Raw genomic sequence first — 13,088 nt, forward strand, 5'->3', positions numbered from 1 at the left:
GTTTCACTCAGATCCAAGTGATGAAAATTTTTAATGGTCTGAGCTGCAAAAGAGATGGAATATACAACACAACAGTCCTTTTATTTTTATTTCAGGATAGCTGAAGATATAAAGCTCAGAATGTCTGAAAGCCAAGTGTCAGCCAGAGCTCCTCACCCCTGCACAGATCTCCAGGCAGGATATGCTTCTCCACAGTGCTGAGAGATCAAACTCCTTGTATGTCACACATCTACCCTTGGCACCTCCACTAAGGCTTAAGCACACCTTGGCATCCAATGGATTCCTCTTTCCACACCTTTCAGGGACAGGGCAGTGCTGCTGGTCTCTGACACAGGGAACTGAGTAGCAAGAAGCTGCAGAATTGCTCAAATCAAGCACCAAAAGGGTCAATAAGAACATTGACCCTCAAGCTCTCATGGTTTGGGTTACTGCTCTAATTGCCAGTCATCCTGAAGTGCCAGACGCCTGAATTAGCTGTTAGATTTAAAAAATTTAAATAAATTTGTTGTGTTCTTTGAACAGCAGCACAAGTCATGAGCCATTGGTCACATGGAGCAGTGTCTCCCAGATCACAGAATCCCAGAATGGTTTGGGTTGGAAGGGACCTTAAAGACCATCCAGTTCCAACCCCGACACCTTCCATTATCCCAGGTTGCTCCAAGCCCTGTCCAGCCTGGCCTTGGACACTTCCAGGGATCCAGGGGCAGCCACAGCTTCTCTGGGCACCCTGTGCCAGGGCCTGCCCACCCTCACAGGGAACAATTTCCTCCCAATATCCCATCTAAATCTCTCCTCTTTCAGTTTAAAGCCATTAACCCCAGTCCTAAGATGAGCTCCAGTTTGGATACTCTTCTGTCTAACAAGTTTATTAAGTTTATTGTGAAATTTATCTTTCTGTTTGAAATTAAGAAAAAAGTCCCTGCCTAAACATCTGCACGAAACTGTTAGAAAATTGATTTTTCTGAGAATGTGGTTCTGTCAAATTTAGTTGAATCAACCAACAGCATTCAGGTTTTAAGGGTACGGGGATGACATGGAGGAATGGGAAGATAAATATATATGCATATATGTGATCATATTACTCTGCTTTCCTTAGGGTTTTAAAAGCCCTTCAGCATCCTTCAATCCATTCCCACCGATGCTGCCTGTCTGTACAAAATTCCTGGCTCTCCCACAGCTGCTCTGCAAACGAAGTGTTCCTGGGAATGCCTACAGCTACAGCCACTTATGGGATGAACAGTAAATTCATCATTTTGGGGGGCAAACGTTTTAAACTGAAAATACACAGTGAGAGTCGATAGTCATTTTAAATGAGATGCAGTTTGTTCACCTGCATTAGTTCAGACACAATAAACCATATGATGCCCAAAAGGTTTAGATTTTGCATATCTGTGTTGCTGGAAGAGCTACTAAAATGGACTTAGATTGAAACTACACGAGAATTTAATTTCTATTGCAGAAATGGCAAATTTGCCATTTGTTGTATGTTTTTTAAATAATGGAGCAAATTATCATAACTGGCTAACAGAGATCTAATAACTAAAACCAGCTCAGCCAGAGGGCAGCAGGAAAAAGAACATTTTAATATCTCTGAGGAAGCGAAAACAACATTCTACCCTTGAGCTTTAGCAGATCTCTAATCCTATTCCAATCTACATTTTGCATTATCTGTTATCTTGAAGGCCCTCAGCAAAGAAGAAAGCAGAAAGTGAAGGTCTGAAATAGTTTTATGGCAAATAGCAAACATGTTCAGATGTGGCTGTCAGGGAAGAATAATTAAAACCAAATTAAAATCCTTGGACTGCCCCTTCCCAAATGTGCAAATATCAGTAGGTGAAATTGTTGACAAACTATTTCAGCTGTCTTCAAACCAAAGCAAAGCCTGGATTTAGCCTAAATAACCCCTGAATGACACATTTTGGTCACAGATTCTGAGCTGGAGAGAGCCTGTGGGGCCAAAATCATTGGAAAAGAGGACACAGCAGATAAAGTGTTTTGTTCTGTCTACAGCTCTTAGGGAATTAATACTCTCTTAGAGAAGTTTGCACTCCAAAAGAAGCCCACTGAGCAAGAAAAGAGCACGGCAGAAATGTGTTATTGGGAAGGGCAGGAACAGTGAAATCCTTTATCACTTTGAAATCCTCAATAGAAATCCAGATATAAAGGAGGCTGGAACAGTGAGGTCAGGCACTGAACACGTACAAAGGTTGGGAAAGCATCAAACTCCCCAGCACACATTAAATCTGGCCAAAAGATGTTCCTTGAGACTATTTTCCCTCAACACGTTGATTGGATTTACAGTCTAAACCATATTGATAGCCAAAAAAAAAAAAAATCCACAAGCAACTGGCATTTGTTTCTTTTGAAAAGAGCTGAGGAGTTTTAAAAAGTGTTCATTTCCATATTGTTTCTTGTCTGAAGAAAAAGTGGATTCAGAAAAAAAAGGGAGAATAAGTGGTTGAAATTGAGACTGGATTCTTTGAACTCTACTGGAAATAATAATTCTATGAAAGCACTACAAAATATTTTTAAAATACTGTTCTGTGGGGAAAATATTTTCCCTGTTCTGTTTAAAATAGATCTTCTTTGAATTTGGGGTGTTTTTTATAATGAAGTATTTAATTTTATAATCCAAATTATTTAATGGATGCATTTGCCATTTTTCTTTACTCCAGACACAAAGATCCAATGGCATTTGCCCTCACCCATACAAGAACACACATTTAGTATTCAATTTTTAAAATGTGTTCCAGGAAGCAGCAGTGGTAAACAGCATTTGGGATAACCTTACAAACCACCCTACCAAGATGAGTCACAAGATACTGAAAATATAAGACAATCAGTTGGGCAAGGGTGAGTTTCTGTCATCTATTCATGATGCACATAACATTTATAAATGCTCAATAAAAATGAGGTTTCAAAAAACTAAAGAAACCAAAGTCTAGTCTAAGGTAGTTTTTGAGGGCCCTGCAGTAAAGAGAGCATTAGGGGGATTTTAGGATGGGTTATACCAGTATCTAAAGGTGTTTGTCCCTTGACACTGGGTAGAGAAGAATTATGATTATATATTAATATAGATAAATATCTTAATCTGAGGCCCTGGCCCAGGGTGCCCAGAGAAGCTGTGGCTGCCCTGGATCCCTGGAAGTGTCCAAGGCCAGGTTGGACAGGGCTTGGAGAAATCTGGGATAGTGGAAGGTGTCCCTGCCATGGCAGAGGGTGGGACTGGATGGTCTTTAAGGTCCCTTCCAGCCTAAATCATTCAATGATTCTCTGATTCTAATCCAGACATCCAGCATTTAGGTGGCTAATTACTGCTCTAAGTAAATTTCCTGACTTATTTAGGTGCAGAACTCAGCTCTAACATGCACAGGGAAGTACAGAAGCAGCACTGATGCATTCATGTTGTCCTTTAAGGAAAAACTGGCATGAAATAAATGTATCACAGAGATCATCAGATTTTAGTAGAGACAGGATCCATATCTTCAAAATCTGCACTTCCAAGTCATTTTCATGGGGAAAATAGACCTGAGAGGAACACAACTTCCTTTTCAGGAGCATAAGTCACTCTGGAGTGAGCAATTCACCCCTTGCCCAGGGAAACAGAGAGGGGTTTGTGCAGCTGGTTCTGTGCCCTTGCAGTGACAGCAACACTTGGGCTTTAGGGCTGGCAGTTCTTTCTAACAGGCCTCACAGATTTTGGTTAAACAGCCACATTGTCATGGCTTTGGAAAAGAAGCCCTGGAAACCCCCTCAAGCCCGGCAGGCTTTGCCTTACATCAACTTCCCGACCCCACAGCTGTGCTCAGGACACCTCTGGAAGTTTGGTCTGGAGAGTTTCACCCCATCTGCTCCCCCAGAAAAGCTTTGAGCAGCACTCCCTGATCCCCAGGCAGGGCTCAGTCCTGCCACAGGACACACATCCACTCTGAGAAGCAGCAGAGCTCATTTCACACATTGGGAAAAAACCCTTTATTGCAAGCCCTGCTGAGAGGGGCAGGTGGGAATACAAGAGACCAAATCCCTAATAGAGGAATAGTGCTGTAAATGTGATTTTTTCATAGTTTTGTCCTTTCTTCCTGCTCTCTTGCTTCCATTTCCCCCTCCTCTCCATGCAGCTTTGGTTCTGCATCACAGCTCTCCCCTCAAGCTGCCTGCACAGGAAATCCTCCTGGGCTGCACACTCAGCAAACCCAAGTTGCAGGCAAGCAACATTCTTGCTAGAGACTTGAAAAATATCCCTCCAGGAGCTGGATAATAACAGCTGAGCAACAAGAAAAACCACTGATTCTGATTTTACATTTTTTTTATTTATTTACAGGCTCCTTTTTAAGAACTCCTCCTAACGCCCAGTTTGTTGTTTGACTGCTCATCCCACTCTCCTGCAAGCTCATGAACTCAAAACCAGCAGGGAAAAAAAATCACATGAATGTCCTTATATCAGTGTTGTCATCATTTTATTTGCCTGTCACAGAAATTATTGCTACTTCCAGAGGGCAAAAAAGTGAAGACATTAATGTAATATACGGCAACTACTTTTTGCTTTGTTACCTGCTGCCTTGCATTTCTAAGACTGGGATTTCTTGTCTGTCTAAAGGAAAGTTGTGGTAGATACCTGTGTTTTCTCACAGTGTTGTGAACCACATTTTGGTAGAATATGTGTATTTTTAGACTTTTTTTTCTCCCCTGTCATTTATCTTTTGTGAAAATCAGCTTAATAAGCTTAAAAAGCTTCAAGACCAGGTTGAACTGGGCCCTGAAAATCCTGGTCTAGTGGGAGGGGTCCCTGCTCAGGGAAGGGGGGGTTGACATTACCTGACCTTTAAGGTCCAAAATCATTCTATAATTCTATGAAAAATGTTTTAATCAGATGTCTTTCTTTAGCTTCTGCAATAACTCGTACTGGCACCTGAAGTGCCCAGGTGAGGTTACAAGAGCCAGTGCACCAGACAGAGCAACCAACGCAATATCCAGGGCTCCCACCACCTTCAGGAGCGTAAACACATTGAGTTTTCTCAGAAAATAACCCCAGAGACTTAGAGAAATCTCAGGTGGAGACATCACCCTGAGAGAACTCTCACTCTGGCACTCTCTGTAAGTCCCTATCCCACCTAAGTGACGGGATAATGAACATCTGGAACTTGAAATCCTAATTTTTGTGCCTCAGAAAGGTGCTTGAAGTCGGTTGGTATCAAGGCCTCTGTGCTTTTACCAAACTGCTCTTCTCAGATGATTTTTTGTGATACCAGAATTCTGAGCCTGCTCTTTGAAACTGCTCTACCCAGTATTACACATCCCAGGACTTTGTTTTTCTATTTTAAACAAGGCTTTTAAGAGGCTGCTATTTTCTGCTGCTTGCCCCCAGCACCAACAACTCCTATTAAAAGGGAAAAGCTACAGCAGCATTAATGCCTTGGTTAGCTGAGTCTTTGTCTCCTGTGGAGAACATTCCCAGCAGCTCCCTGGCTGTGTTTGTACTTATTTATATTTTCATTCCATAAATAACAGGGAAGTCCCGTGCAACTGTGCACTGTGCTAGAGAAACCTACAGAGAGCTTGACTTCTCTAACAGGGTTATGAGATGCTACAAATCACCAGGCAGGTAAGCTCATTAAAAGCTCTCTCATTAAGCCCTGGAATGGAAAGAATAGTTTGCTTAAAGAGCAGGGACCAACCCAACCGTTTATGTTCGTGCCTGAGGAGCCTCACATTTGGGCTGCACTTAAAAACACTGCAGGCTGGGAGGAAAACTAGTAGAATATCGTGTCTGAATACACTGTGTCTCATCTTTTAAAAAATAACAGAGGCTGGAACGTAGATGATTCTATTTGAAGGCAGCCTGGCACTGGAAGTGACAGCCAGGGATGAATAATAGAGGATACAGAGAGTTCTCTGCTCTGTAGCCTTTACACACCCTGGGAAGATTGAGAGATACTACCCTCTCAGCAAACAAACAGGGGCTGAGCAAACACTTCAGTTTCTATCCTCACCTCTTCACGAATTGCTTAAACATTATCAGATCCAGATCAGATCCAATCTCTGCTCTGTGAGGTGCTGCCAGTACATCCAAATCTGTATTTGCCCATCTGACTCTCACTCAGGGATCACACTTCAGGGTTGTTATACAAGGGGCTTCACTTACACCTTCCCTTTTCCACATTTTTATTTTAAAGGAGACAGTAACATTCTTCCCAGCTACTCGAACATTGCGCAGAATATTCTCCCACTGGAAACATTTAAGCTTAGCAATATTAAATATGTACCCACAAGAAATTCCAAGTATTAGGTGAAGAAATACATCTGATCGAATTATTCCAGACACTTAGAACACCTGCATTGCAGTTACATTTAGAATTCAGTTCATACACCAAGCCAACTTTGTGAGTCATGAAACTCATTGTTTCTCAAGTACATTTGGAACCAGACAAAGGAACAATGGTTTAGGATCCTTTCTCCTCCATAATTTTATGATGACTTTTGTTAATATTTTCCAATTAAAAAAACCCAAAACATTACCCAGCGTTATCACAGATGGATGGAATGTGAAGTCAATCAAAATGACAGTGAAAGGGAATTCACTTTTCACTTTTTAGAATGGTTGGGTTTGGAAGGGACCTCAAAGACCATCCAGTTCCAAGCCCTGCCATGGGCAGGGACTCCTTCCACTATCCCAGATTGTTCAGAGCTTTATCCAAAGCAAAGAATGGGAATGACTGAGAGGAGGTGAGCCAGCTGAAAGAAGTGGGTTAAAACCAGCCAAAAGAGCAACACAGGCATTTAAATCTAGGAAAGCACTTAAAATGGGGGGAAAAAAATAAAGCTCAAGAATTCCTCTAAAGGCCTTGCAAGCATCATGGTGCCTTCAGTCCCAAGTGGTTCATAGGTTAGGTCAATGCAGAGCAGCTGTTGAACACATGAAAAACTGAATCACCCTTGACTCTGACAGTTAGAACTGGCTTAAAATGTTCATTTCTAGTTATTTCTTAGCATATTCTCTTCTTGTCATCTGGTCAGAGCCTATACTTGAAGCCAGCTGGAATTTCCCATTCATACTTGGTTCTCTTTTTTGCCTTTTCTTGGTCTGTTCATGGATGTGGACATCAGTTTGGGGGCTTTTGTGGCTAAAATGGGTCTGACTATTGGTAGAGCCAAAAACTACACGTCCAAGCAGGTGTGAAGATCCAGGAGCTCATACAGGCACTCTGAGGAAAATGGGATCTATCCTGACTCCTGAGTCCAGGAGCTCTCCTTGGGAGTGACTGGAGATTCCCTGAACAGCACCAGCTGTGCTTAGGGGAAAGCATTATCAACCCAGTTTTTCCAGGAACTTTCTGGAGTCTAGGATGACTTTCAATTACTCTATTTTTTTTTAAAGTCACATCCACTCCCTTGCTAGAAAATTGGAAAATCTGCATGACAGGAAAGTGCCAATTTGAGGTCACCAGCACAGCGCACTAGAGATGGTTTGAAGGGAAAGGGTGTGCCCCAGTGGAGAGAAATGTGTTACCACAAGCACCGCAAAAGAATTGCAGCAAGGGAAGAACCATGAATAACATCATATCATTCCTGAAATTTGGCCTGTGAGAAGAACTGTAGGGATTTAATAAGAAATGAATAATATACAGAAATTGTTGTATAATCTCTGTGGTGGGCTCTGTGTGTGCAAATACACAAATTCACGTGTGTTAAATGGTTAACTTTAATATCTGGATTCCTGCAAAAGACTGCAGTAAAATCTTATATTCATAAAAAAAGATCACAAACTTTGCAGAAGCAGCAAATAAAAAGCAGGTTTCTTCTTATTAGCTCTGGTTTGTTATTTGGTATTTCATTAAGAACTGTTCTTTCCACAAGCTGGAGCTGATCACTAATTATCCAGCTCAGCAACCACAGTTATGTCCTGAAACGTGAGCAATTGGGAATTTGCTGTCCTTCTCCATCTGCCAGGAAGGTCACCCATCTGAGAACTCAAGGGATTTGTTCATTTATTTCCCTTAATTAAAAACTGTTCACCTCTAAATAACAAGACACCTTTTGAAGGTCTCAAGCTGAGCACCTAAAATCTTGAAATATTGAAGGTTGTTGGCCATTTAACAAAAACGCCTTTTATCTTTTGATTCATTTAATTATTTTGGTTGCAATCTGAAAAATATGCTTGCATGGCCAGGAATTCAGCTTTCCAGTTTCTCCCAGGGCAGGATAGATCCATGTCACCAGAACTTCTGTGTCTACAAAAAACAGCATCTGAATTTGAGCTAAACTCCTTTTACAGTCAGGAATCTCACATGAACATCAGAGCCTAAATCAGGTTAAGTCTGGGGATTTTTCTCCCTCCCCATTAGTTTAGAGGAAGTTTACTGTAGTAATTTTAGAGATACATTATAAAAATTAAACACAGTTTTTATTAAGTAATCACTTCTATCTGACCAGGAAATCTAAGGAATACTCACAGGAGCCATGCTCTAGAAAAAAATTCCAAGACCAGATATTTGTATGTAAAGGACTGTATTATCTGGATGAACACAAGCATGGTACCAGTGCCAACCCAACGCTTTAGAATTTAGCTGAATTATGCCACATTTCAGATGTGCAGTGAAATGAAGTGGACTCTAAACAAGAGCCAAAGGGAAAGAAAATGTATTTTTGTGTGCCAAAGTCAAGACAAGTTCCATGTGCTGCCTGCTACGCACTGGAGAAGACAGGCCACAAAATCGATACACAAGAGCAAAAAACTCTGCAAAAACTTCTGAAAAATGCTCTGGTCACACCACCAGCACATTAAATAGCTATCATTTAAAAATAAAATCAACTAAATGTCACGAATTCTTTCAGATACCTGGCTATTAAAGCGTAGTAACATGAACATATCCATGTATTAAGCAATGTAAAGCATTTGCATGGAAGTAGTAGAAGGCTCTTAATGGGAATGAGCTGGAGGATTTAAATCCTGGTGCTATTTGTAACTGATTCCCTGTGAGCAGTGCTCCTGGAGAAGAACTGAAAAGCAAATTTGTGATCAATGGTTTAACACAGAATTGTGCTGAAACGCAACAAGAGGTTATTGCAGGGCTTGTGTACAATTCCTCACAGCTACAAAAGGAAAGAAGAAAAAAATCTATGTTCAGTGGTTTTATGGCTGTTATGTGAGGAGAGATCCAGTCACCGTGTGCAGGGACAATGGAGAGGGAGAGCTACAATCCCCAGATGTGCTAACACTGAGTTATTAATGGGAGAGCACATTGTTTAGTAAGTAAAGACTTGTGGGGAAAATTAATCCCTGTCATCTTCATAAAGAGTCGAATATCTTCAGAAAGATGATGAATTACTTTAAGTGCCTTTGGGATCTTTAGGGGCCCAGTTGTATTGTTTCCTAAAATTGCTCCTCTGAAAATGGAGGCCTGCAAAAGCACTGCCTGGAATATCTCAAGGTTTAGGTTTCACAGGGGGGCATGAAGTGAATCTCTAATTTTAACCCCTCTGTCTGGAAAAAAATATTCTTAAACCAATGGATTTGAAACAGGAGACCCTTTTTTTTTTTTTTTTTTCTTTTTTAATTATTACTTCATTTTGTTTTGAATTTCGGATAGAAACAGTGAAGGAATTCCCTCAAGGGATGGACATGCCCTTCTCAGGATGAGCAGTGATCACAGTCCTAATTCATTAACAAAGGAGGCTGGAAAAGTCTTTAACCCAAACCATGAGACCACCCAGAAAAACCCAGAATCAGTGTCAGCAGCAGATCCTTCCCTCTTGGCTAGTGCTGGCCTTGAGAACATATATTTATATCAGAGCAATGCAAATAAACCTATTTTTCCTTACCATAGGAAGCAATACGAGGCTGAAGAAGCAGATCTTCCAGTTGATGGCCATCTTCTCTCTTAATTTTGCACAAGTTTTGCTCGTTAACACTGTGATTAGGGCTGAAGCACAGGCTCTCTGCAGATATTTTGGTTGAGGTCTTCACATCAAGGCTCAGATCTCTGCAGAAAAAGAGGAAAATTATTATAAATATGGAAACCACGGAGAGAATGAAAAAGAAATGGACAGAAAACAGGGAATCCAACACTTGAACTGCGAGTTGCACTTAGCAGAGATCAAACAGGCTTTTGCAGATTTTAAAGATGGTCTTGGGCATCTAATTTAAGGCCAAGGACTTGTCTGTATGATCAGTGTCTTGTGTCAAAGAAATACTGGAACAGGTTCTGTAGCTGCAAAGACCTAAATTGCACCCAGGGGAGAAGGAAGGGTGGATTACTGTGAAGAAAAAGGACCTGGCTGCTTCATCTCTGCTTTTTGTGGTTTGCCTTTCCTGATTTTCAGTAGTGTCTTAAAAGCAAAACTGTCCAGGGCTTTTTAGGGGTTGTCTGGTTCCCAAGATAGTTTGTCCAGATAACAAAATCCATTACCAGACTTGTTAATAACCTGTTAATAACCTTGTTAAGAACCTTTCTGAGAACTTGGCAGTAGAGGGGCAAAGGAATGAACTGAGTCTCAGGCTAAAGAATTCATCCAGGACATAATCAGGATTGACTTACATGGACAACAATGTCATTCATATTTGTGACCTACACCACTTGGTCTCTGCCCAGAAAGAATTGAGGACTGGGGGGAAGGTGTTTTAAGATTTGGATTTATTTCTCATTATCCTACTTTGATTTGTAAAGGAGTGTTTTGTGAAAGAACTTTTAGAACCAAAGGACACCCAAGTTTTATACTGACTGCAACACGCTGCCAGGACATCAGCATTTAGAAAGGAGAGTCTTTCAATTAAAAAATAAAACAGGAAAATTAATCCCTCTCTAAATTTTGGGAGAACAATGATTCATGAAATTCACTCTAAACTGATCTGTTTTCTTCCATCCTCACTTGATCAGTCACTCACGCTCTGTTCTGGCATGGAATCTAATTACTTAACTGTACTTCTGATGGTTTATCAAATAACGAGCAATTGATAAGATCTCAGCTGAGGAGGACAGCAAACATCCCTGGTGACATTCAGCCGTGAGGACTTGGAATGCCATTAACAGAAGCACGACAAAACCAGACAGATGCATTAGCAGCCACTGGATTTGAAATTATTTCCTGATCATTTGCACTCCTGTGTGCAGCTCAGTCCAGAAAAGCCAGAGAGGGGTGTGGAAGTTGAATTCTATCCTTTCATGCTGTCACTGTAATTCATCAGGAAATGATTAAATGCAGGGGAAGGGTGGGAGATGCCTGACTAAAAGATGGGTAAATACAAATACCCTGGGGGAAAGTGGTAACCTTTACAAGACCCTCTTTTCACTTTAACCTGGTATTCCCTAGGTTTGAAAAGTGGAGGGTGGGTGTTTTCTGTCTCGTCTTGAGATTCAAAGGAGCTTCTAAAGAGACAAGAACCTCTGCAAACCATTTCATGGCTTTTCTTCCACATATTGCAGGGAAAATAAAAGCATCTACTTAATTTTTTTCCCTTCAAAGTAGTCATGGAAACCTGCACCAAATACTGGGCTGAGGCCTTCATGTCATCCACAGAGACTGGAGTGTTTATTAGGGAATAACAGCTCCCAGAACTTCTGCCCTGGACCTGCAGCAGAACCTTTTATATTGTTTAGCTGTTCCTGGCAGGTAAGTTAGACATATATTCAGAGTCCACCTATTACTAAAAGCTACTTATCTTTATTATCAGTTAAAGGGTAGTTATCTCTATTACCAATTAAAGCCCAGCTATCTCCCAGATAAGTACTATCAACCATATTATACTAGAAAAATAAACTTTTAGAAAAAATATAGGCAATGCTGATAAAGCATGACCACTCAGTACTGAGAAAAATAAATAATATATCAGTATTGCATTTGGAAGGGAAGCTTGAATGGTCATATTTTCTTCTGATACCACTGGTAGATAAATCCTGTAATTTCATTACTGATGCTTCATGTTGTTGTTTTATCTGCATCTGCCACTGTAATTAAAATTAGTGAAGTCAGAATAGCCAATAACAGAGGGGTTGCACCTTTCAGTTATGGTTAAACAGTTCCTCAAAATAATCTTCAATTATCTCTGGTGAAACAGAAGGGCTGTTGAAGTGTCTGGGAATCTGAAACTCAGCTGATTGTTCCTAATATAGAATGGGTTTCAGGGGGTTATTTCAAGCATGGCTGAAATACAGGAAGAAGAAGAAAATAAAAACAAACAACTTTGTTTTGGTTAAATAATGACTTAAGAAAATAATTCATCCCCTCTGAAGGTGAATTCATTTGTCCACTGGAAACACTGTCAGTGCCACAGTAGATTCTTTATGAAAGTATCTGAGTTGCTTCAAGGGCAGGTTGGGAAAGCTCTGGCAAAACTTGTTCTGCTGCAAGTGCCCATTTCTTTCTCCACCTAAAAAAGGGACTCTGGAGGCTGGGGAGGACAATTCCTCCATGAGAAGCCCACAAGTGTCAAGTGCACAATCTGATGTCACGAATGAATAAAAGCACACAGTGAGTCCTTTCCAGGTACAATGGGACTGCTCCCAGGGAGGCATAAAAAAGGGAATAAATCACTGCTCAAAAGGATAAAAAGTCACCATATCAAATAATGGGTAAAATTGTTATACAACATCTCAGAATGTACCCACTGGATGAATGAAATGGAGGAATTTTTTTTTGGATGAATGAAAGAGGATTTTTAGCGGCTTTCCAAGGTAGTTATGAGCTCTTACTGAGATCTCACCCAAAAGAAACCACCTGACCTGTTGGGCTCCTTGTTGTGGTCCTCTGGGACGCGTGCCAGTGGTTTGAAAGGAAACCAACACATTTCAAAGCTGGCCCACAATGGTTTAGACCAGCGATGATCAAATGGGAATTCATTACTTAATTCATCTCCCTTCAGTGTCCAGTCAGGGGCTCCCACCACATCCTCTTCCTGCCCCATGACCAAGCTACTGCACAAGTGTGGAAATCTGAAAGCTTCTGACAACATGCAGGAGAAATTGAGCTTTTGCACACTGAATACATTTCAGGGAAGTCAACCACTCCATGCACAGTTATTCCAACACTTAGAGACATGAAGAACGTTTCCCTATGAAGAATAAACATGGGTGGAGAATTACAGGGTGCAAAAT

The 13,088-nt window shown here is 40.9% G+C and overlaps 1 protein-coding gene across 9 annotated transcripts in view; it reads right to left on the reverse strand.

Moving 5' to 3' along the window:
• Positions 1–13,088, reverse strand: part of ADCYAP1R1 (ADCYAP receptor type I) — a 137,719-nt gene that overhangs the window by 95,982 nt on the left and 28,649 nt on the right. For all 9 annotated transcript variants that reach the window (XM_039549635.1, XM_039549641.1, XM_039549640.1 and 6 more), the window contains one exon: positions 9,820–9,980. In XM_039549635.1, the coding sequence (XP_039405569.1) occupies positions 9,820–9,870 (51 nt within the window). In that variant the 5' untranslated portion in view covers positions 9,871–9,980. The remainder of the gene's footprint in view (positions 1–9,819; positions 9,981–13,088) is intronic.

The sequence above is a fragment of the Corvus cornix genome, chromosome 2, assembly GCF_000738735.6.
Source record: "Corvus cornix cornix isolate S_Up_H32 chromosome 2, ASM73873v5, whole genome shotgun sequence".
Taxonomy (NCBI): domain Eukaryota; kingdom Metazoa; phylum Chordata; class Aves; order Passeriformes; family Corvidae; genus Corvus; species Corvus cornix.